The following is a 24,740-nucleotide window of genomic DNA, read 5'->3' on the forward strand; positions in this document are numbered from 1 at the left end:
TTTGTATTTTTAGTAGAGACGGGGTTTCACCATGTTGGCCAGGCTGGTCTCGAACTCCTGATCTCAGGTGATTCACCCACCTCAACCTCCCAAAGTGCTGTAATTATAGGTGTGAGCCACCGTGCCCAGCCAACAACTTTAAAATTTTATTTTTTTCTTATGAAATAACACATTGTTGTGAAAATATTTAAAAGGAAAGAAAGGAAAAACATCTGCAGTTCTACCACTTCAGAGATAATATCCATGTTAACAGTTTGGTGAGTATTCTTCTGTTTACCTGTGCACACACATATACACATATTTTTTATAAAAATATACTGAATATTCTTTTTTAGTAAACTGATTTTTCATTTGTTAAAATGGAATGAACAATTACCTATTGGATACAATGTTTTCTATTTGAGTGATAAGTACACTAAAAGCCACTAGGCAATATATCCATGAACTTGTACCTCCTGAAACTATAAAAATAAAATAAAATAAAAAGAATTGAATAAACATGGTTTTCTGTCTTACCAAAGATTCTTATTTATTTTTTCTACACACAAGGTTTTGAATAAATTTTGTACAATGATCCTATTGTTCAACAATTAAGCCTGGGCAACATAGTGAGACCCCACCTCTAAAAAAGTAAATAAATAAATTAGCCAGGCATGGTGGTGTGCACCTAGAGTCCCAGCTACTAGAGACACTGAGGTGGGAGGATCACTTGAGCCTGGGAGGTCGAGGCTGCAGTGAACCATGATCGAACCCCTGCACTCCAGCCCAGGTGACAGCAAGACCCTGTCTCAGAAAAATAAAACAACAATATTTTTCCAATTTTTCTTTATCCTTGTATCTACTTCATTGAATGTCCTATGACTTAAGGTTAAGAAATAAAATAGCTGGGTTGAAAGCTGAATGATATTTTTAAAGACTATTTATCATTATTGCCAAGTTAACTCTTCCCCTGTCCAAACTTTGCTAACCTGACAGGCCCCAGATGGTATCCCATTTTACATACTTTTCTTCGACCACAATGAGGGTGAACTTTTGTTCCAATGTTGACTGTTAGTATTTTCCTCTGAAAATTGCATGCTTGTGCCCTTTCATGCCATTGTCCATTGAGGTTTCTCTTTTTCTTATTGACTTATGAAAACATTTAAAAATATCCAGCCTATTATCCCTGTTATATATATAGCGTGAACATTTCTACTCCCATTTTTACTCTGTTTATAGTGGGATTTTAGAAAACTGTTTGATGCCTTTGTGCTTTTCTGGCATTTCTTATTTAATCTGCCTGTCGCTGATACAGCATTAGCATTCACTTGCCTGAAAGGCTTTTTAAAAGGAAAGTTATAGCCCCCAAACCCACTCCAAAGTACACTATAATCATCCAGTGAAAACATCTGTGTAATTGAAGCATCATTAATGTCTCTGTCCCAAATTCAAAGAACTCTAAAGGGCATTGTTAATTTTACTTCATCATCAGCCCCTTATTAACCTTGGCAAATGTTTAACTTGGAGGCAAGGATATTCAAGCCAACTCACAATTTACTATGCAATTGGCTACAAATGTTGAGGTGGGTTTTTTTTGTTTATCCAACTAAAAGAACTTTATGTCCCTCTAGCACTAAATTATGACATCTTATCTCACAGATTTAACAGCATCTAATGGTTCTATCTCTAGGTAATGTAATCCAGCTGGAGTTCGAAGGTATGCAAAGCCCACGTTTTAGAACAAAAGGGTATTTTTCTCTAGCCAGTAAATAAAAGTGATTTTTTTTTTTCAGCTATAAAAGGACAAAAGGTTTTGAAATGATCCCACTGGGCAGGGTTTCCTAGACTTGTTTTTTGGCAGTTGGCCATGGAGCTAACTCAGTCTTCCAAACTTCTTCCATTTTTGTAGCAGTGTGAAGAATTCACTGGATGAGACTAAAGACACTTCATGGTGTGATGATTAATGCCCAGGGTCCTGTTAACCCAGAGTCAACCACAACTGGACATCCAGCAGTGCCATTAACAGACCCTTGATCAGTGTATAGGAAGAACTAAAAGCCTGATCCTGTCTCTTATTGATTTTAGTACCTTCATGACCACCCTCAGATTTGCATGTTTTCCTTATTGAGAAAAAATGTTTAACATTTAACACCATAAATGTCACAAGCACGATAAATGGTCTGTAGCTTTAGTTAGAAGTTGTCAAAGATGTTTGACTTAAGTATTGTTTGATCCCATTTTCAGAGGTTAAACAGCTCTGTGGCATTGGGTCTCCCTTGTCGGTTTTCATATTTTCTACGTACGTTTCATAGTTCTGAAACCCAAGAGCACTGTGGTCCATTCTCATTGCCCTGCTGCAAGAAGGTCCACCCCATGGACCCAGTCCTGTTTCTTAAGATGTTACTATTGCTAGAGTTAGAGGATAAAATTACATGAATAACCAAGAACAATTTCTGAAAGTGTGTATTGAGGAATCAGCACCTTGAGGTAATGCACACAGCTTTATTAAAATCACTAACAAGATCAACAGCAAAAATGTGTGATATCCCAGTCACTGTTCTAAACATCTAGGCATATTTGCTTGCTTAATCCTGACAGTAACCCCATGGGGTCGGGGCTGTTATTGTCCATAGGTTACAGATCAGTACTGCAAACAAAGCTAAATGACTGAGCCAGGATTAGAACATGAGAAATTTAACTCTAGAGCTTGTCCTCTTAACTTGATTAAGTTGATAAAACAATGCTGCAAAATGGGTGATGGGGTCCCCATTTTACAAATGAGAAGCTGAGGCTCAGGGGAATTAATGACTTTGTAATAACTTTCCACACATCTGTGAGGTAGCAATTTGGCTTAAGCCCTACTTCTAAAGCTTTCGCCAGAATACCACATGTCTCGCAATACAACACATTTCTTTACATTCAGGGCTTTATTCACTTCAGAAAGAGCTTATAATTGGCTACCAGATACCTAAATGGGCCTGTGACACACTCTTCTGGGTTCTCATTGCACAGGAAGCTGGTCATTTAGACTGCAGTCTTCATTTGTGTGCATGATGCAGTAAGAACTGCTTCTAACTCTTTCTGTATGAATAGCTGTGGGATTTAGCTTCTCTATTCATTCCTACCTCAGGAACTTTGCTTTTTCTGTGCCCTAGCTTGGAATACATCATCCCCAGATCTTGGCGTGGCTGACTCCTTCTCAGGTGTCAGCTCAGATGCCATTACCTTAGAGGGGGCAAACCCTAACTATCTGTATTAATCTCCTAGGGCTGTCATAACAAATCACCACCAACTGGGTGGCTTAAAGCAGTACAAATGTATTCTCTTATAGTTCTGGAGGCCAGAAGTCTAAAACCAAGGTGTTGGCAGGATCACGCTTCCTTGGAAGGCTGTAGAGGAGGATTCCCCTTGCCTCTTTCAGTTTCTGGTGGCTCCACACGTTCCATGACTTGTGGCGGCATAACTGTAATCTCTGCCTCCATCTGCATATAGCTTGCCCTTCTGTATTTCTCCTCTTCTGTGTCTTCTCCTCTTCTTATAAGAACATTTATCATTGTATTTAGGTGCTACCTGGATAATCCAGATGAGATTGAGATAATCTCACCTCAAGATTCCTAACTTAATTATATCTGCAAAGAGTATTTCCCAAAATAAGGTCACATTCACAGGTTCCAGGGGGACATATCTGTTGGGTGGGGGGACCGCCAGCCCACCTTAGGTAAAGCAGCTTTTGGTGCTGTTATGCTCTGTGACATCATCACCTCTTGATTTTCTTCAAAGCACTTATCCTTATTTGATGCATCTTGTTCTCTTATCTACTTTTCTTTGCCTTTCTCCACCTAACTCCATCTACTTGGATTCAAACTTTATGAGTAAAGAACTATCTTATTCACTGCTTTACCCCAAGATGTAGAACAATGCTTGATATATTGTAGCGGTCACCAAATATTTACTGAATAAATGAATAATCTCATTGGGCTAATGAGATGTCAACCTGGCTCTCTGATTCCTTCAGAATCAAAGTTTTACTTTTTGTTATTTTATTTGAATTTCAGTTGCATATTTTTCAGAAATGCAAATGTATCAGGAGACACATATTTAACATAATGGATAAATAGATCCAATCATTTAAATAAGGACATTAAATCATCAAATAAGGACAAGTGCTTTGAAGAAAATAAAGAGGTGATGATGTCTACATAACACTCAATCGCTAACTGGCCTTCTTAGTTCATTTAGCTTTTGCTTTGCTCCCAGAAATGAATCCTCAGTAGAATTTTTCTTTCACCCTTAGGCTCTGACCACCTCCGAGAGAAGGATGGCCTGTGGGCTGTCTTGGTCTGGCTCTCCATTATTGCTGCCCGGAAGCAGAGTGTGGAGGAAATTGTCCGAGATCACTGGGCCAAATTTGGCCGCCACTACTATTGCAGGTGAGGAGAAGGGGAAGGGTCTCTGTATGGACCCTGAAGAAATACTCCTAGAACAAGTTTCTAAAACTAATGGGCTAGAACCTTAAAAAGGAGGCATCTTCCCAGAAGATGTGAGGAACACAGAGGCTGGAGCTGAATCACCCCTTATAGATGGTTAGGGATAGTGTCAAAGGCTACCAAGCTGGAAGGCACCAATTTCCTTTCTCCTCGTGACATCACTCTGTAATCTTTTCATCAATGCTTATAAGGTAGATGTCCATCTCAAGACGAACTCTGAACTGCAGAGCTTTGAAAAGTTATTTGGTTACTATCATGGCTGTGAGAGTCATGCAGTCAAACCAGAGGCATTTCTTGTTGGTTTTCCATCCATATTTATCAAGTAAAAAAGGCAGACACAGAAGCTGTGACAGGTTGGGGTGCTTTCATAATCCTCTCTCTACCTCTGTCTTACCTCCTCACCAATAATCAGGTTCAATGTCCAAGATGCCTGAGCTGGCACCCTTTGAAGGAACCTCATGGTTCAAGAGCCCCAAATATTGCTAAAGTTTTATCCTCATGAAAAGAGGTACAGGCCAGGTATGGTGGCTCATGCCTGTAATCCCAGCACTTTGGGAGACCGAGGCAGGTGGATCACCTGAGGTCAGGAGTTTGAGACCAGCCTGACCAACATGGTGAAACTCTTCTTTACTAAAAATACAAAAAGTAGCTGGGTTTGGTGGTGCCCACCTGTAGCTACTCGGCAGGCTGAGGCAGGAGAATTGCTTGAACCTGGGAGGCGGAGGTTGTAGTGAGTGGAGATCGTACCACTCACTGCACTACAGCCTGGGCAACACAGTGAGACTCCATCTCAAAAACAACAAAAAACAAAACAAATAAACAAAAAAACAGGGGAAAAGAAGTACAGAAAAGGAAACCATTATTTTGGAAGGAAGAAAAGGAAAGATCAGTGGGTAGGAACTTAGGGTTGGGGTTCTATGTCACTTTCCTGTTGTTTAAGTAAATGAAAGTAAGAGTATTCTGGAAGTGTGGTTACTTGCTAGGAGTGTGAACCTAGGTATTCTAGATGTGTGTACATAACAAGAACCAAGCCATGGGTTAGGAGGAGGGAGTAGGAAACGATGTTAACTGTAAAGATTTTGGAGGTGGGGCAAGGGAATCCTTGGATAGTCTCAGAGACTCTGTATTAAAAACAGAAAGATTGTGACTCATTTTGCTTTGTTTATGAATAGTTAACTACTTTGAATGTTTGGTTGTGTTTCAAGAGCTCAAGGGACAGAAAGAGAGCTTTAGGCTTCCCTTATAAGGTGATTATTTCTTCTGTTAAGAAGCCTTTTACTTAGATGTGTATCAGAGAATAAGGAAGCCCATGATTGTACTCGTTAAATCAAAGAGATTGCAATCTTCTGGGAGATGTAGACAACAATGATATCATATTCTTAGTTCCCATTTAGTCAAGAAAGCTGGGGATGTGATAGCTTGCAAACCCCCTCAAATTATTCAGTGTATCATAAAAAATGAATTCTCAGGACCGGTAGAAACTTGGTTTACTCATCATTATTTCTAACAAGTACCAGAACCCCCTGATTCGTGTGTGTGTGTTTTTTTTCCTGGCATACCAAGAGTTAATTGGCAGATGACATTCTTCAGTTGCATGAAACTGTTCCAAAAAGTCCAACATGACAAAATATACTATGATTGACAACCTCTGGCCTAGTCAGATCGCTTTGAATCAGAGATGTGTTCCTCATAATTTGTGGAATGATTATCTAGGTTTCTGCTGGTGTCTTGAATAATCGGTGTTATGATAACTGTATTTATAATGTAGTTTATTTTTTGTGGCCAAGAGCTTACACGATAATTACTTCTTCATAACAAATACCATATTAGAGAATAATATGCGATAGATTTAATTTCTTCTAGGACATTGAGTTATGTTTCAGATTTCTGTCCAAAAAGATCACAGAGATAAAGAAAAAGGGAGGAGAAAATACATAGAATGAAAGGTAAACATTTCCTTGAACCCCCAGCAAATGACAAATTAAAAGGTGCTTGGGAAATGTAATTATTCCTTGCTTGACAATTTTCTTGGCAGGCTGAAAATAATAAAACAATTTCACTTTAACTAATACTGAGCCTGAATATCTGAGAAAATCTTCCAGATTGTTTTCCTTGTATGAGTAGACCCCAGAAGGAATCCTCCATTTCAGGGTTTCTTCCTTGAAAGTGTGTTGTTATTGGTGGTTGTCAGATGGGGATTTGGGGGTGGAAGGCAGTGCTAGATCCTGCTTGTATATGAAGGTGAACGTTTGAGCAAACGAATCTGATGATTCTCAACCCTAGACTGAACGTGATCTATCATACTAGTGGATTTTTTTCAACTCCTGAATCTCTTTCAATGCCTCTCTATCTCCTGCTAGACTCTCTTCTCCTGTCTTCCTGCCCCTTTCTCCTTTGTTAGGTCTCTATCTTCCCCAAATGTCTACCTTGAAAGTCACTGCAGTCTCAGAATATATGCACTTCTGAAAAAGAATGTTCTGAGGGAGTTCCTTTTTTATCCGTCTGAGGCTGAGAAAAAAACACCTTGTGTAGGAGGAAGAGAATAAAAGAAAGGGATATAGGTGCGGGGGACCCATTGCTAGACATGGTATTCTTCCATATTTTGCATCTTGGCTAATATGCTGATGTTTACTGGATGTCTTAAAAGATTTTAAGTGGAAAAAAGTAGTAACAACTATTTAGAGCTTCCTTCTTCCAGTTCACTCTGAGAACTCACATCCTTTTTTCTATGCTACAGGAAGCCCAAATGTAAGATCCTCCACAGTGACTTGAGTGAGCTGCCCCTCCTATGGCTTCCTTCTTAAACAGACACTCCTAGGTGTGCCATTAGGTCTCAGCCAAGACCATCTGACATTGTAAAAGATAGTTTCTTTATGGTAGTGATGGCAAATAAAAGTAGTTAGCTTTTTTAAGCACCAGTGCCTGGCACTGTGCCAACTCTTGGTATACATCACCATATTTTAAACCCCACAATGACAAATGCAATTGGTATTATTTTTAGTCTTTTTTTTTTTTCTAATTGACTTCCAGTCCCATTGTTACATTTGCTACTCTTGGCTAGGAGGTCTTTTTTGAATGGAACAATTGTGACATGTCTTCCAAGTTTCCAAGAGTTCTATAGCATGCTCAGTTCCCCTTCTCCCTTTCTTTTGACCTTGTTTTCTCTCTCTTTCCTTCCTTCCATTTCTCCCATTTTTCATTCCATTCTACTTACATAAAACTTACTATGTACCAGTAGTAGCAGAGAACAAGACAGCTAAGGTGTCTGTCCTCCTGGAGCTCACATTCTGGTGGCCAAAGACAGATAATGAATAGATACACAAATATAAAAACAAGATACATACAGTTTGGGGTAACTACCAAAAGAAAATATAAAGGGCGATGAGAGAAGAAGACAGAGTGGGGAAGCTGCCTTAAACAGATGGTCAGAGAAGGTCACATTCTGATGGTGACAATGGGTTTGAAAATGGAAGGAGAGAATGAGCCTGGTATTTGAAGAGCTGGCAGAAGAATGTACAAGGTAGAGGGAACACACAGCAAGTGCAAAGGGCCCAGAGGCAGGAATGGGTGCAATGTCAATGCGCACTGGAGAAGAGGCCAGTGTGACTGGAGTCAGTGAACAAGGGTAAAAAGACAGAACAAAGTTGAGTCAAAGAGGTGGGTAAGGGCAGATCCTACAGTGCCTGATAGACCGAGGTTAAGGTGTTGAGTTTTGTTCTCAATGTGATAGGAATTTATAGAGGGATTTAATAGAAAGTGGCATGATCTGATTTTTACAAGATTACTCTGGCCACTGTATGGGGAATGGATTGTAAGGGTCAGATGGAGGAGGGGAGATCAGTTGAAGGTGCATTTCTGTACTGTCCTTCCCTGAAAACAGAACCAATGATTAGATGACTGTAAGCGGGCCACCCAGTTGCTGGTTCTCTGATTTGGTTTCTGTTCCTCCTGTGTCCTCACCAGGTTTGACTATGAGGGGTTGGATCCCAAGACGACATATTATATCATGAGGGACCTGGAAGCCCTGGTCACAGACAAATCCTTCATTGGCCAGCAGTTTGCTGTGGGGAGCCATGTCTACAGTGTGGCGAAGACGGATAGCTTTGAATACGTGGACCCTGTGGATGGCACTGTGACCAAGAAACAGGTACTTTCCAGGAAATCACTAAGACAGGTTATCAGGCAGAACCAGTGGCCAAAATGTCCTAGAACTGGAGAGGTCCTTAGGGATGATCTAAGATGACCTCATTTTATAGATGAGAGCTCTGCAGCCAGGAAAGAAGAAAGCCCTTGATGAAGGACACCTAACAAGTTAGTGCACAGGGTAGATTAGAACACCGGCCTTCTCTGGCCAGGCGCAGTAACTCATACTTGTTATCCCAGCATTTTGGGAGGCCAAGGTGGGAGGATCACTTTTGAGCTCAGGAGTTCGAGACCACCTTGGGCAATAAAGTGAGACCCCATCTCTACCAAAAAAATAAAAAATAAAAATAGCTGGGCATGGTGGCACACACTTGTAGTTCCAGCCACTTGGGAGGCTGAGGTGGGAGGATCGCTTGAGCCCAGGTGGTTGAGTCTGCAGTGAGTCATGATCACACCACTGTACTTCAGCGTGGGAGACAGAGTGAGACCATGTCTCAAACACACACACACACAAAAACAAACAACAACAACAACAAAATAACATGAGTACTCTATGTCCAGTATTCTTTCCACTTGGTAATGGATAGACCAATATGTCAAATAAATACAGACCCAATATTTCCTTCTGAAATGTTTGTAGCTGCAGGTGCTTGTATGTGGTGGCCATTATTGGTGACGGATTCAGAAAAGTTACCAAGAACTAAAGATCCCTGTCCTTGGGCCCCTACGTACAGGGATATTTTACTTTCTATTACCTTATGTCACTAAAAAAAATCACAGGAGCTTAGCTGGGTGGGTTTGGTACCCAGAAAACCCAAAAGGAAGACATGTGGTTCAGACTGAGTATCATAGATAAGTAGGTAAATCAACTGCAGCTTCTATTAAGGTCTTGTCTTTATGAATTGTGTAAGCAAAGTTGATAGCTACTATGATTATTTCTCTTCTCAGTTTGGTTTATTTACTGGCCATAGCAAATATTGCCCCTTCTGGAAGCACATGTTAATGTTTACAGTCTAAATAACATACCTTGAGCAATGTTAAGGGAAATTCCATTCTAAAATTTCCAAATTCTTATCTTTTTATATATTCTTCATAAGTACAGAGTGTTAAGTCAAAGCTGCAGATATTTTGGGACTACGTACAATGGCAGTTACTGCTATTTTAATTTGACTAGTATTTCCTATGTCCTCCTTATCCTACGGTCCCTTGACTTGCAGATACTCCAAAGTCTAAGCCTCTTGTTACTATCTTGGTATTCTCTTTCTGATTAGCTTAGTTCTCTCTCTGGTTAGCTTAGATGATCTTTCATCTCTATCAAAACACCAGTCCTTCATTATAGAAGCCCTTCCCTGACCCAACAAATTGATTACAACCCCGCTTTGAAAATACACAGGGCAGTAGAGAAAATAGTGGGTAAGAATTTAGAAAACTCAGAATAAAATTCTACCCCTACTGCTTAGTAGTGTGTGGCTTTGGGAAAGTTGCTTGATTTGAGCCATAGTTTCTTCCTCATCTGTAAAATACCTATTTCACAGAATTGCTTTAGAAATGAAATGAAATAAAATACCCAAAAGCTCCTAGCTATCTTTTATGTATGGGGTGCACAATATATCTTTTGTTGTGTTTTGTTTCACTCAAGGAAGGTGGCTTGTAGACTGGACTGAATTCACTCTGAAATAACACCAATGAATCAGTCCTTGGAGATGTAAAGTCAGGAGCTCAGCTGGCATCTTTGAGCCCCTGTGCCCTGGATAGATCTTTTCCAGTTTTGGACCACATTCCCACTTCCATTTTACAAACTTTTCTTAGATCCAAGTCTCATTTTGATGTAGAATTCAAGAGATATAAAATAATGTGTTTTTTAAAGTATCCTTGGGATATTTTTGCTCACTGACAAGGAAGGCTTAGAAACCATTCCTTTGAGGGAGTGGTCTAATCTGCACTCAGTTATGGATTTTATCTACTTGCAAGAAGCTTGTCTGTTGAGCTGATTTGTTTTGCTGTTAATCCAGTATTCCTCTACCTTATCTCTTCCTCAATGTACTCAGTGTTTGGATACCTTTTTCTTGGATTTTCTTTAACTGTTCACATCAGGCCAATTCCTCAACTGGATCTCCAGTTCATCTATTTACTTCATTTCCCCTCCCCCTCAATAACTCTGACTGTTGGTTTTCATTTTTACACTGGAATGTATCTGATAGGGTTTGGCTGTGTCCCCACCCAAATCTTGTCTTGAGTTGTAGCTCCCATAATCCCCACGTGTCATGGGAGAGACCAGGTAGGAGGTAATTGAATCATGGGGGCAGGTTTTTCCTGTGCGATCTTGTGGTAGTGAGTAAGTCTCATGAGATCTGATGTTTTTATAAAGGTCACTTCCCCTGCACATGCTTTCTTGCCTGCTGCCATGTAAGATGTGTCTTTGCTCCTCCTTCACCTTCCACCATCATTGTGAGTCCATTAAACCTCTTTCTGCTAGAAATTACCCAGTCTTGGGTATTTCTTCATAGCAGTATGAAAACGGACTGATACAATATTGATTTCCCCCAGTCTCTTCTTTGCTCTTCTGAGCTCAAATGTAGCTATAAATAGATACATGCCACCAGGATCTGCTCTGGGAATGTTTCTGGTAAAGAAAGAAGATTTTTGTTCCTTTCCCCAGATTCCAGGACCCAGGTGATATCTTCATTGGCTGGTAGTCCTGAGACACACTAGAGCTTCTCTGCAGGTCTGGGTTTGGCTCAATGGGGGTGATGAGAGACCAGTTAGTTAATACTTAGCAGCATCCCCATTGTTGGCAAGTTACAGATAATTCCTTTGCTACAGTTGGTCCTGTTGGGTAGAGGTGGAATCCCTGCATAGCAGTGATGTGGAGACCCTCTCAGGATGTCAGCATTCATCAGCATTCAGTCCCAGGGATAGTTGAGTCTGGGGCACACTTTAGGTAACATAGTGCAAAATAAGCATACTTTTCACACTACAGACATCTAAAAGACTTATTTGAATTTAAATAAGCTAGTGTTCTAAAATAGCCATTAAGTACCTCAGTGCATTCATTCAGTGGATATTTATTGACAGCCTACCAAATGCATAATTTGTTTTTTTCATGGTACAGTTTTAAAATGCAAATATATAATATCTTTATTGAGGTACAATTCATATACCATACAGTTCACTCATTTAAAGGGCATACTTCCACAGTTTCTAGTATATTTACAGAGTTGTGCAATTATCACCACAACCAGTTCAGAACACTTTCATTGCCCCAGAAAAGACATGTTGTGCTCTTCAGCTGTCATCTTCCCTCCAGCATCCCTCGAACCCCCAGCCCCTGGCAACGCCTGATCTTTCTGTCTCTATGGATTTGCCTATTTGGGACATTTTATATAAATGGAATCATATAATACCTGGTCCTTTATGACTAGCTTCTTTCACTTAGTGTCATGTTTTCAGGGTTCATCCATGTTGTACCATATATCAGTACTTCATTCCTTTTATTACCAAGTAATATTCTATCACATGGATGTACCACAGTTTGTTTATCCATCCATTTGTTGTTGGACATGTGAGGTATTTCCACTTTTTCACTATAATGCTGCTATGGGCATCCATCTACAAGATTTTGTGCAGAGACAGGTTTTCAGTTCTCCTGGGTACACACTTAGGAGTGGAATTGCTGGGTCAAATGGTAACTTACGTTAAAGGCACTGCCCTACGGTCTTCAGAAGTAATTGCACCACTTGACATTCCTGCCAACTGTATACGAGGGTTCCAGTTTCTCCACACCTTTGATGCTAACCCTTGTTATTATGTCTTTGTGATTTTAAAATACTGTTATTTTAAAACAACCTACTATATTATGGATGATTTTTAAATTAAGATAGAAGGAGATTTTATTTCTATAAGGAGAAACAGAACTATATCTCTCTGTTAGCAAAGCTCAGAGGAGACATAATACTGCCAAGTATCTGCTTCCTACAGGAGGCAGATTGCTGTGGTTCTCTTCAGTATTCTCTTGTGTTGGAGTCAGACACAGAATTGAAGGCTGGCTTTGTCACTGCCTAGATTTGTGATTTTAGGCATGTTATTTAACTTCTTTGAACTTCAACTTGAGGGGAGGAGCTAGTGATAGTTATCACACAGGCATCATGGGGAAGGTTTGAAGAGAAAGTCATGCGAAGCCTCAGGTACAGTGGCAAGTACCTAACTGATGCTCAAGAAATATCAGCGCCCTCCCCCTGACCAGAATCCTTAATTTGATTGAATATCAGTTCAAGGAAAGGATACAACTATTCTCTCTCTGTCTCTCTCTTTCAGACACACGCACACACACATACATACACACATACACACACACACCCCAGGTGTATATTTTTAAAAGTAATAATCAGTGTGCCCTTGGGTTAGAAAACACTCACCCAATTCTTCTATTTATTATATTTTAAAAGTACTTTGCCGTAAAATTTGAGGCTCAGATGGATGATCCCAAGGTAGTGGGAGATTCCCAGTTATCTCTTGTTTGGGTTAAATTCTACTTACTTAAAAAAAAGTAGATAACAGAAATAATTTTCATCAGTGAATTGTTAAACAAAATTTGTGCTCTTCCTGTTTTATCCAGAAATTCTCTTCAAGCGCAGCTTTGTGCTCCAGAGCACCCAAGGCACCTTGGTGCCACTGCAAATCGTGTGAGCAGTGTTTGGGTGTGCAGGCTTAAAGTCAGAAAGTTTTGGGTTTGAGCCTTAACTCTGTCACCTCCTTGCTGGGTATCTTAGGCAAACTATTCAACCCCCCTATTACCTGCCTTTTTAAAATCTGTGAAATAGGAATAATAATTGTGGCTATCTCATATAAGCCTTTGGGAGAATTAAGTAAGATAATACTTTTAAAATCCTGGCACATAACAAATGATAGCAATTGGTTAAATAAAATTATTTATATTAAAAAAGCATCCTTGGAAAAACATTTAATGAACCACAGGTGATAAGAAAAGCAGAGAAAAAACACACAATTTTGCAGTGGCACGTAAAGATTTGAGAAGGCCCCTTCAGTTTCTAAGTCATCTGGGAACTGATTCAAACTCACATTTCTCCCCCTCTCTCATCCCCCAACACACACACTCTGCTTCAGAAAGCAAAAGGTTTTTTAAGGCAGCTTGGTCTCCTTTATGTCCTTGACCTGAGGTCAGAGTCAGGAAATAAACCATGGAGAAAATGCTGTTTCACATACATCTCTAGAGATAAAGTAGAAATGCTTCTCCATCCAAAATGAAATTAAAATCCTGTTCTGGTGATAACCACTCCACTCCTGCGAACCCTGCTGCTGTGGAAATGTTCCGTGAAGTCTATCCTGCCTGGCTCTGTGGGGCCATTCAAGGAGCAAGAAGGAAACCCTAAAGTTCTCAACCCCTGACATGATCTCCCAGGGACCTCCCTGGCCTCAATGTGGCGTGTTTGGTTTCATGGGATTTACTATGGCTGCCTCCAAGTGTCTGATGTATGTGTGGCCTTGGATGCCAAGAGAAAAATTGATGTGTGCTTTCCATTATACAGGGCCCAAGAGAAACTCTGTTTGATTTAGAAAGCATTTTCATGAGGCATGGTTCAACAACTGCAGTTCTTCCTTCTATCTTCATGAGGAATGTCACTATTTTCAAGCGAAATCTAGTCACATAAATGACTGACTGATGCTATTTTCTTCAAGTATGAGTGAAAAAAAATAAGCCAATAGCTGCAATGAGAATAGGGGAGCACTTTGATCAAATTGCTAAGTAGTTAAAGAAGTTCCTAATTTATGCTTTCTAAAGAGATAAGACAGACAGGAGTTGTGTGATTCGTATGGGTTGCAGGGTGAGCCACTCTTTCTTCAGGGGCAACTTCATTGTGCAAACATTGAGGGTTTCCATCCATCATGCTAGGTGAGCTCTTTCTTCCCTTCACCGTCGATATCCCAAAGAATATTATCAAGATTGTCTCTTACTGTGATCTCTTCTCCATCTCTAATATGTGGCCTAAGTCCTGGAATCCCCACTCAGTGCCGCAGTTTTGAGGCTCCCCCAGCTCTGATAGAAGGAATACTCCAATCCTGGTATTGTGAGTGAAGGACAGTGTGACAGAAGTGGCTCCACACTGAGAAACAGCATATTGCCACTATGGTGGGTATCAATCCAGAACCATGACCTATATTTTGAAAATTGACTTTGAAATGAGAAACCTTGACACTTTGGGAGCAAAATTTAAGCAACTGAGTCTCTTTTTATGACTCATCCAAATCCTATATTGTTGTTTTTTCTTTTTTCTTTTTCTTCCTTTCTTTTTTTTTTAGATAGAGTCTGGCTCTGTCATCCAGGCTGGAGTGCAGTGGCGTGATTTTGGCTCACTGCGACCTCTGCCTCCTGGGTTCAAGTGATTCTTGTGCCTCAGCCTCCTGAGTAGCTGGGATTACAGGTGTGCACCACCATGCCCAGCTAACTTTTTTTGTATCTTTAGTAGAGACGGGGTTTCATCATGTTGGCTGGTCTGATCTCAAACTCCTGACCTCAAGTGATGTGCCCACTTCAGCCTCCCAAACCGACTCCTGTATTTCTATCTAACAAGCTCAAAAATCATGAAACTCTTTCAGTGCTGAAGTCATCTGCAAGTAACAGTTCAGCTGATGGTTAAAAAGCTAATGTAAATAAATGCATACCAGTTAGCTGATGTGGAAAACCAAGTCCAATTTGATTATGTCAGGCTAACTCTGAGCTGATTAATACCTCTTCAAGTTAAGCAGGTTACGTGGAAACATTTTGATGTTGTCCTTAACCCAGAAAAAAAGAACCATTTGAATTCAGTTCAGAGAAAAAGTACACTTTGAAGACTGATTTTGAAGTCAGTTTTCTTTTAGAGTTGTTATTTTAATTTGCAAGAAGGTGTCTGCTCTTTTTAATTTCAGTATTTAGAAACAGTAAATTGGCAATCTCAAAATCACATTTTATTTCCAGCATGTGGTGTTTTAATATGTACCTTGATGCTACCAACCCCTGGTCAACAAATATGAAGAAACTCACTAAGACGTTGTCCCCAGCACTGTATAAAAGCAACTGAATCGTATCAACTGAAGAATCTGAAGCTTTGAGATTGAGTTCTTCTCTCTTCAGAGTTAGCTAGTCAACTTTCAACTTCAACTTTTTGTTTTTGTTGTTGTTGTTTTGTTTTTTGAGACAGAGTCTTGCTCTGTCACCCAGGCTAGAGTGCAGTGGCATGATCTTGGCTCACTGCAACACTGCAACCTCCGCCTCCTGGGTTCAAGTGATTCTCCTGCCTCAGCCTCCCGAGTAGCTGGGATTACAGGTGTGTGCCACCACACCTGATTAATTTTTGTATTTTTAGTAAAGACAGGGATTCACCATGTTAGTCAGGCTGGTCTCAAACTCCTGACCTCAGGTGATCTGCCTGCCTCGTTCTCCCAAAGTGCTGGGATTACAGGCATGAGCCACTGCACCCAGCCTCAACTTCAACTTTGATAACATTCTAATCAATGAACTAATTGAGAGACTGTAATCGTAACAATTTATCATTGTCCCTTTTGCTGGAGTGCCATTTGCTGGAGTGTGGTTTGCGCATCTGGAAGTAGAGTCTCAGAAATCATTTTAGTCAAACTGATTAACCTACCTATAGAATTTGGTTAAATCTGAAAGTTAGCATACCCACAAATAGCCCTTCTACATTGAGTCACAGAAATGTTTAAGTGAATGGGCTATTATCACATTTAGTATATTGTGATTGGATGTGGGTTTAAAAAAATCCTTTTCTTTGAAAATTGTGATGTTGAAAAGAATCTCTGCCATAAACATATATTCCTTTCCTAACTTAGTCCAATATGGTGAAGGTTGTTAAAGGTGGATTCATTTACATCTTCATCTATTCAGTGAATATTTACCAAACACCTACTAGACGCCAGTCAGCTCACTGGCACCGAGGATACAACAGTATTCAGGACAGTTGAGATTCCTGTCTGCTGCTTAAAATGCAGTAGGGAAGATACATTGATATTAAGCTCTAATTACCGTAGAGTTTGTTGAACAATATTACGGAGGAAGAACTTATTTGGCATGCATGGCAGGGGGAACTAGACTATGGCTCTAGAAAGCTCTCCATGGGGAGGTGATATCTAAGCCATACCCTGAAAAATGGGTAGAAGGCAGCCCAGGTGAAACCGTTTTATCAGACTGTGCTTTTCTTCAGTCCAATGTGGTGGTTATAGGGTTGTTTAGTTCTCCAGATAAAGAGCCAAGGTTTCTTATAGGCATTCTCAATGGGATGCTACAATAACTGTGTTTAGGATTCTCAACTTCAGTGCTCATTCTACAACACTGTGGTTGGGGAAAATAAAGACAGTCAGGCTCTGTATTGCACTAACTATGCCTTGTGCTAGGACATTTTGAAAACTATGAATTAAAAAAAAAATTTCTATTAGCCACTTTTCCTGTGATTTTCCTATTTGTCCTCTGAAGGCCAAACACATATTCAGTGCAAACCTGTCAGCTGATTTGAAAATAAAATGGGAAGCTGGGTGTGATGTCTCATGCCTGTAGTCCCAGCTACTTGAGACAGGAGGATTGCTTGAGTCCAAGAGTTCAAGACCAGCCTGGGCGACACTGTGAGACCTCATCTCAAATTATAAAAAAGGCAAGAAAGATAATAGAATGAGGGAGACACTGTTTCTGGTTAGTCAGGAAGTTCTTATCCCCCTGTTTCTGGTTAACTGGAGTTTTGTTATAAAGAATTACCTTATCCTGGTGTAAGTTGATTCTTTTAGAACTGTTGTCTAAAGTGTCAGTAGTAAAATTGTCCTAAAATGTGTAGCAAACATGTAAGCATTCTAGAATGGCACCATGATTACTTTCTATTGGAATACTAATGTCTCTGTGTTGTCGGTGGGTGAGCTTCACCAGGAAATAAAAATATAAAAGGGAAAAGCTGCAAATGATCACAGGAACTAAGGGAGGAAGCTATGCTGCTGTCTGGGTAAAGTGTGTCTGACTCCAAAATATCCCAGAACTGGGGTAGATATTGTGTGAACAGGGAACAGCAGTCATTGGCCAAAGAAATGGGGAAATAGAACGTGCATGATTTTGTTCCATTGTTCCAGTTTTGAGAGTTGGAATTTGGATGAGGAATAGCTTTCAAATCTTTGGCCTTCAGCAGCCCTCTCATCACCTAGGGTGGCTTTTCCAGGTGGGTGCTTTAAAAGAACATGTAAGGAGTCATTTGACCTTGACTTCCCCAGATAGTTCTTTGCAATTGTTAGCCCCCAAGAGAGCTGGTTGGTTTAAAAAAAAAAGACTGGGTGAGAACTGCTCCCAAGAGCAGGGCAGCTGAGTATGGCTGTGCAGTCAGCACACTGCACAAAGGCACCCAGCCTAATGGGGAAGGAGAAGCTGAAGTCCAAGCCAGCCAAAGGAAGGATGGTTTTCTGCAATTTATCCATGCTGGGGGGAGAGGGGGCACCTGTTTTTCACTCACACAAAAGCACCCTATGGACTGACTGCTGCCTGATCAACCACTTTTGAACTCATGCTCACAGGTAACTCTATGAATTAAAGAAAAATGAGTAATTCTAGGTGGGTTTTTTTTTTTGGTGTGTGTGGAAAGATATGTCTGTTCAATCCAAATCTCCTGCTTTCTAGGCTGCATGCCCGCTTCTACAAAATATGGTTCAGATGTTACAAAGCAGTATCTTCACCTTGACGCTTTCCAGATAAATCGTTGTGATTTCCTGTGGGAGATAACATCTGAGTTAGGCTCGCAGAGTCTCTCTCTTCCAAGGCCATCCTGTCTCCAGGTTCACATGCCTGGTGTGGCCAACTGACTATATATGTGACACTGCACCAGATTGCAGGGCCATATGCTGTTTTCCCTGGAATTCATCCTAAGTCAGTATTTGACTAGGTCCGATGCTGCCAAATAACTGTTGGTAATGTACAGTTCACCCTTCCCTGCCTGGCTGCAACATGTCCTACAGTCTCCAAACTAACATCTGGCAGCTCCGTGTGCATTTAGCAACTTACAGATTTCCCTGTATTGATTTACACAAGGATTTATTTTAAAAATTAAAAAAAAAAAAACAGTAAAAACTCTAACATTTATTTATGAAACATTTATCAGACACCTACTCTGCATAAGGCTGTGTGTCAGCTTTGGGAAAAATACAAAACACAAGATATTTTTCAGATATTTCGCATGAAAAGCAATGTATGAATATCAGTAGTTGCATATGGTTCAACCTCAAATTGTAAGCCTAGAGTCAGAAGACCTACATGGAAGTAAATGAAGCTCCTCCATTTACTAAATATGTTACCTTGACAAGTGTTTTAACTTCTTTCTTTTCAATAAAAAGAGAAATCGGCAAGAACGACTCTAAGATCCTTCTTTCAGGATGTTAAGGGTCTAAATTGACCAATTATGAAGGAATAAGCCAGTTCAATAATTGGTAAAGATAATATAAATTGCAAGAGATCCATGAGTTTAGTAGTGATTTCAGAGGGCAGAGCAAAGTTAAAATCAACCTTAATTCTGCCTAATTTAAAAATAAATAAATATATATGCACCATCACATCACAAGCCAACAACTTTCAATGAAAATGGTGCTATGCCCTAAATTTTCCAACCTTTCATATTTTGCAAATGATTACTAACTAAAGCCTTCGTGCATAGCACCATTTTGATTAAAAGTTTAGCATAAGAATAATATTTATATGGTGATACTGATAATTTTCAAAGCACTTCTCACATACATTTTCTGATCTGACACTCACAACAACCCAATAAGCTAGGCTGTATTATTTTTCATCTGCTTTTTAGGAAACTAAGGCTTAGAGAGCTTAAGTGACTCAAGACCACCAGCTAAAAAGTGATCGAGCCAGCATTCTAGCCTGAATTTATCCAGTTGCTATTCTTGTACCATTTCCAAACTGACTCTTCATAAACAGTAAATCAAAGAGGGGGCAAATCCAGGGAGAAAAAGAGATGCTACAGTGATAACTGGAAGCATACTGGAGGATTTTTGTGTGGAGATAGCTGCATATGGACAAGGGATATGAAATCCTTTAACAACCATTCTTCACTGGGACAGAGCTAAGGTGAGCAGAACTCCATTGTCATCATTAAAGCTCACAACCACAGGCACTCAAAAGGAAGGAAAACACTAAGCTGGAACTGAAGTGTTCTTTTGATACCCACCCTCCTCCCCACCATATAATTAACATTCTCTTCTAATAAAGGAGAGCATATTTTTCCCTTTTTTGAGTGTGTGGCTGTGTGTCGTCCTGGATATTCTGGCTACTCTAGCTGCTGCGGCTAGGGAGATATCATGAATTCTTTCACAGTTGCTCCAGGAATTCCTTCAAAGATTGTGCTAAAAAAAATAATAATAATGTCAGATGGTTCAAGAGGTAGTTCTGCTGCTGACAAGGCCCCAGGAGGAAGCTTTCAGGACTCAGTGGCATGAAGTTGATTTATTAGCCTCACTGTGTTAACAGCCCTCCTAAGATCCCAGCGCAGTGATAGCCTATGTATGAAACCTTAAATCCTAAAGGGATCTTCCTTATAACAGACATGTAGCACAGTCCAGTCACTTGATAGATGAGGCAAGTGGCCCAGAAAAAAGAGGTTATTACAATTAGTTACTGCACATTAGAATCACCCAGAGAGCTTTTAAAATCCTAATGCCCAAGTGACACCCCAAAAGAATTAAATCACAATGTTGGGGGTGAGAGCCAGGCACCATTTTTTAAAGACCTCCCACTGATTCCAATAGGTAGCAGTTTGCAATTAATGAGCTAATGGTTTGTCTAAGACCATACTTCAGGGGACAAGAACCCACCATGGTTCAACTCCATTGTTTTTAGCCAAAACTGGCCCTTGTCTCAGGACATCTTGAGAAATGGCAGAGGAGTAAACAGTCAAGCCCTGCCATGATGATGCTATGCCAGGCACTTTCTATTTATTAGTTTATCTTTTGCAACCACCCTTCAAGGTAGATACATCAGCTCTAGTTCACCATGAAGAATGTGCACGTGTTTTCATGTAGCCTGTGAATCCTTGCTAAATGTGAAGGGAGGCTCTCTGAGACTGCCTCAGGGGGACTGCAGTGGTGCTCACTTTAGTTGTTGAACATGCAGTGACATTCATTCAACAAGTGTTTATGGAGGGTCTACTGTGTGCCAGGCATTGTCCTAAGCTATGTGGATAAAATGGTAATGAACGAGGTATATAGGCTCTGTCCTCCCAGAGCTTGTTAGCTAATGAAGAACCCAAAGTCATAACTCAGCAAGTCCAAAATTTTAGGATTAACACTGCAGTGGAAACTTGTTTTATTCATTTTCACTGAGCCTTGTTTCGTCAAGACTTGTGGTGGCAAAAACACACATAATGAAGTTGTTAGAATATAAATAAGAAACATAAATCAAGACTACGGAATATATAAGTAAAAGTAGAGTCAAGAACAGAAGAAGAAAAATTTATAGTCATGCAAGTCATAAGGATCCACTTGGGCTGAACCTCAAATTTGGCATTAAATATCCTGGCAGCCATATCGAAGAGGGAAATGTGGTTAGTTGCAGAGTTCTTATTGTCAGAAAGAAAAAGAATACAAGTTCCTTAGGGAAGGAAAGGCTTTCCTAATACTTGGCTCTTGAAGAAATGTCTCAGGCAGAGCTTCATACAGCCTCTAACAATATTTCTGCTAGTGACTACAAAAGTGGATTTTATAAGACATAGCTTGTAGCATCCTGCAATGAAAGTGAGAACATAAAACTAAAGTGCAATTTAATAAATTCATTTATGTTAGCAGTAGGTGGTGAGAGGTAAATTGATTTGAGCCAAATACAGGTTCAGATGAACCTATGACTAGAAGCTGGAACACCAGGGAATGGAGGGATTTTATATCCTTATAACAATCTTCATAAACATAATTTCTCTCTACTGAGATTTGGATAATTCAAATGGTTATATTTTCTATTTTCTGGTGCAGGGATAAAGGGCAAGTATTCTATGTTGTGAATAATGTAATGTCTTATACCAGGGGTCAGCAAACATTTTCTGTAAAGGGCTAGGTAGTAAATATTTTATACCTTGGGGGGTAGATGATCTCTGCCACAACTATTCATCTCTGCCACTGTAGCACAAAAGCAGCCATAGACAAGATATAAATGAATGGACATGACTGTGCCCCAATACAACTTGATTCATAAAAGCAGGTGGCAGGTCAACTTCTTACCTACAGTCTACATAGTGCCAACCCCTGGTATAACCTAAAAAATAAATGCGATTATTGGTATTCTTTCATTGAAATTCAGGAACAATTGGTAACTTTGCAAGTCTTGGTCAGTGGTAACTTTGTCTTCATAGTTTAAATGCTATTGTGTGATGGCACATGATGGAAAGAACGTGGCTCGTGTTTGGGTTGCAAATTCATTATGTTCGTTGAAAGAACATGCAGATCCCAAAGCAATCCAATACAGCTATTCACACATAAAAGGGGCCCTCAGCCGACATGGTGCTGGGATTGTTGCAGCACAGAACTAGGCTGGCTGTAAAGAAACCCTTCCATTCCCTGTGGAGAAGAAGAATTATGATGTTCCTCACCTGGAATGGTCTTGAAAAGCAACACAGATTCTCAGTTAACATCTCATGGTTGGTTTCCTAGGAAAGAGGGAAGATGCTGGACCATTTCCAGTGACTGATGCTTGCTATTCACATCTTCATCACCTTTCCAAGTGAGAAATCTATTCCAGGCTACCAGACAGAAGTTCTAACAATCTTCTAGGTGTGTAGCATGTAGTACAGTCAAAGACATTATAATTAACCACAGGGGAAAACAATAACATTATTTCATTTTTAAAAGGCTTAGTTATGAGCAGACAACACATGTTTATAGTTTGGTATGACCTGAATTCTTAAATTTCCCCCTCACTGGTCAAAAATGAATCTGAGAGGTTAATTGTTTAATGGGAGGTATTTTAAAGGATTGAGTCCAGGGGCTCATCAGAAGAAGTAGCCCCAAGTGACTTGGAATCTGCAACAGGTGGGTTAGGACCTCATCCTTAGATATTGCTTTAATCAATTTATGGGTAAGCCATAGTTCTGAGCAGAGTCATGTAGTCACATGCCCCATGTGTAGTGACAATGGGAATGTAGGCTTAAACATAAGTAACAGCTTCAAAAGAGTTTGTAAAAACAAGGCTATGAATATTAATATAATTGTGAGATCTTTGGGGCTTTATTGTCAGTTTGAACATAATTTGAAATATAGGGATTTGTAAACAGTCAGTAAATGCTTCACTTGCTCCATTTGGAATTTTGTAACTATTCACCTCTCCAGCAGCATAAGGTGGTTAAGAAGACAGTTTCTGTTCGTTGTAATAAACTACTCCAGGCTTAAGGAGGGCAATTACTGTGTCTTTATATTCATATACCCAGGATTTAGTGCAGTACCTAATCCATAAGGGCTGCTCTAAAATGTTTGCCCAGTGAATAAATCCTGGATAATAATATCCTGTTTGCAAAGCCAGTATTACAGAGTGATTGGTTGCCAGTAGGGGAGATAGCTCCCTTTGGTTACACAAATTGTGGCAGACATTGAACCACTCCAAAAGAAACTGAAGCTTTTTATTTGGGAATTTAAAATATTTATTTGGGAAACTTAAAAGCAGAAAGCCACTCAGATGGAACCATAGTGTCCCCTAGCAGATACCACCAGATGGGGGTGGGGGTAAACAATTGCAGTCACATATGCAGCAGGTATATATATTTTTTTACTAATGGCTTATTCTTAAACAGGACTTGAGGCCAGAGAAATTTCAAGGATAAATTGCTTTGGGAGAATGCCTGACATCAATGTCTCCTGAGACATCTAAGTTTTCCAAAATAACAAGTCACCAGATATATTATTTTGTTCCCTCCTCTTCCTTCCCCTGGCCCCTGCCAATTTGCTTATTTACAAGAGTTACCTTATCAGTTGTCTTAGGAGAACTCATTTCCTTCAACAGAAGTCACAGTATGATCTTATGGTCATAATTTTACAATATCCCTGCCTCTACTGAGAAGAGATATATAGCGAATGGAGCTGTGCTGAGCCAATGAGGAATTAATCCTAGGCAGCACTAGTAGGTGAGGCCACAGCTCTGACCCCACCCTACTCTGGTGGTCAGGCCAAAGAAGAAGTCAGGTAAGAAGTGTGAAAGGAAATTCAGTCTTGGAACCCCCAAACAAATTAAGCCAAAGGGAAAATTCAAGCTGGGAACTGGGTCATGCAAACCTGCCTCCCCCTTTTGGTTCCTAAATAAGATGACTACAAGATGAAAGCTAAGTGCCTCCCCAATGCTTTGCCCACAAGGGAATTCCTGGTGAGCTACTAGATCTTTACTCTAAAGGTGTTTCTATTAAAATTTCACCATGACAATGCAAATTGATAGTTTATAGGTGCAGCCACCCCTGGCCTGCCAGACATAAATGCACATCTGATTGTTCCCCTGGCCCAGTTTTGTCTGTTATCTTATGTAAAATGCAGATTCCCTGCAATTTTCCTCTGCCTCCTTTGTCCGTGTCATCTTATGTTAAAAAAAAAAAAAAAAAAAAAGCAGCTTCAATGAACCAGACAAAGGCATGAATGACTATTTTTCCCTACCCACCTCTTACTTGAAAATTGTGTACTTCTCAATATCTTGCCCTTTCCACTTTAAATTTGGAGCCCTCAAAATCATCTTCGGAGAAAGGCATAGACCTGTCTCCCAGGTGTGCGTCATTAACTTTGGCAAATAAACCTCCTAAAATAATTGAGACTTGTCATTTTTCTTGATTGATGGAAGAAAGGACAGAGACAAAAGGATGGCAGTGTACTTGGCAACCCTCAGAGCCTAGCTGAGGCTCCAGCCCTGGGCACTTCACTGGAGGGTTCCCTTGCCAGCAGAGGAACCTGCAGCCTAACCTCATGCCGGGGTAACTTTAATATGGGCAATCCATCTTACTGTAATAGACAAATTGCCTACTTTCACTGCATCCACAGATTTACAAGGGACAAACTTTGGCCCTAGGAATATTTATTGAATATCATTTCATCCTTGTGACTTCCACTTCTTTCTGATTCCCATATCAC

The 24,740-nt window shown here is 40.1% G+C and overlaps 1 protein-coding gene across 1 annotated transcript in view; it reads left to right on the forward strand.

The window, feature by feature from the left end:
- Positions 1 to 24,740, forward strand: part of PGM5 (phosphoglucomutase 5) — a 172,621-nt gene that overhangs the window by 113,595 nt on the left and 34,286 nt on the right. Inside the window, exons 9-10 of the mRNA XM_011970194.1 lie at positions 4,274 to 4,409; positions 8,430 to 8,613. Of these exons, the coding sequence (XP_011825584.1) occupies positions 4,274 to 4,409; positions 8,430 to 8,613 (320 nt within the window). The remainder of the gene's footprint in view (positions 1 to 4,273; positions 4,410 to 8,429; positions 8,614 to 24,740) is intronic.

This window comes from Mandrillus leucophaeus, unplaced genomic scaffold (genome assembly GCF_000951045.1).
Source record: "Mandrillus leucophaeus isolate KB7577 unplaced genomic scaffold, Mleu.le_1.0 Scaffold93, whole genome shotgun sequence".
In the NCBI taxonomy this organism is placed as follows: domain Eukaryota; kingdom Metazoa; phylum Chordata; class Mammalia; order Primates; family Cercopithecidae; genus Mandrillus; species Mandrillus leucophaeus.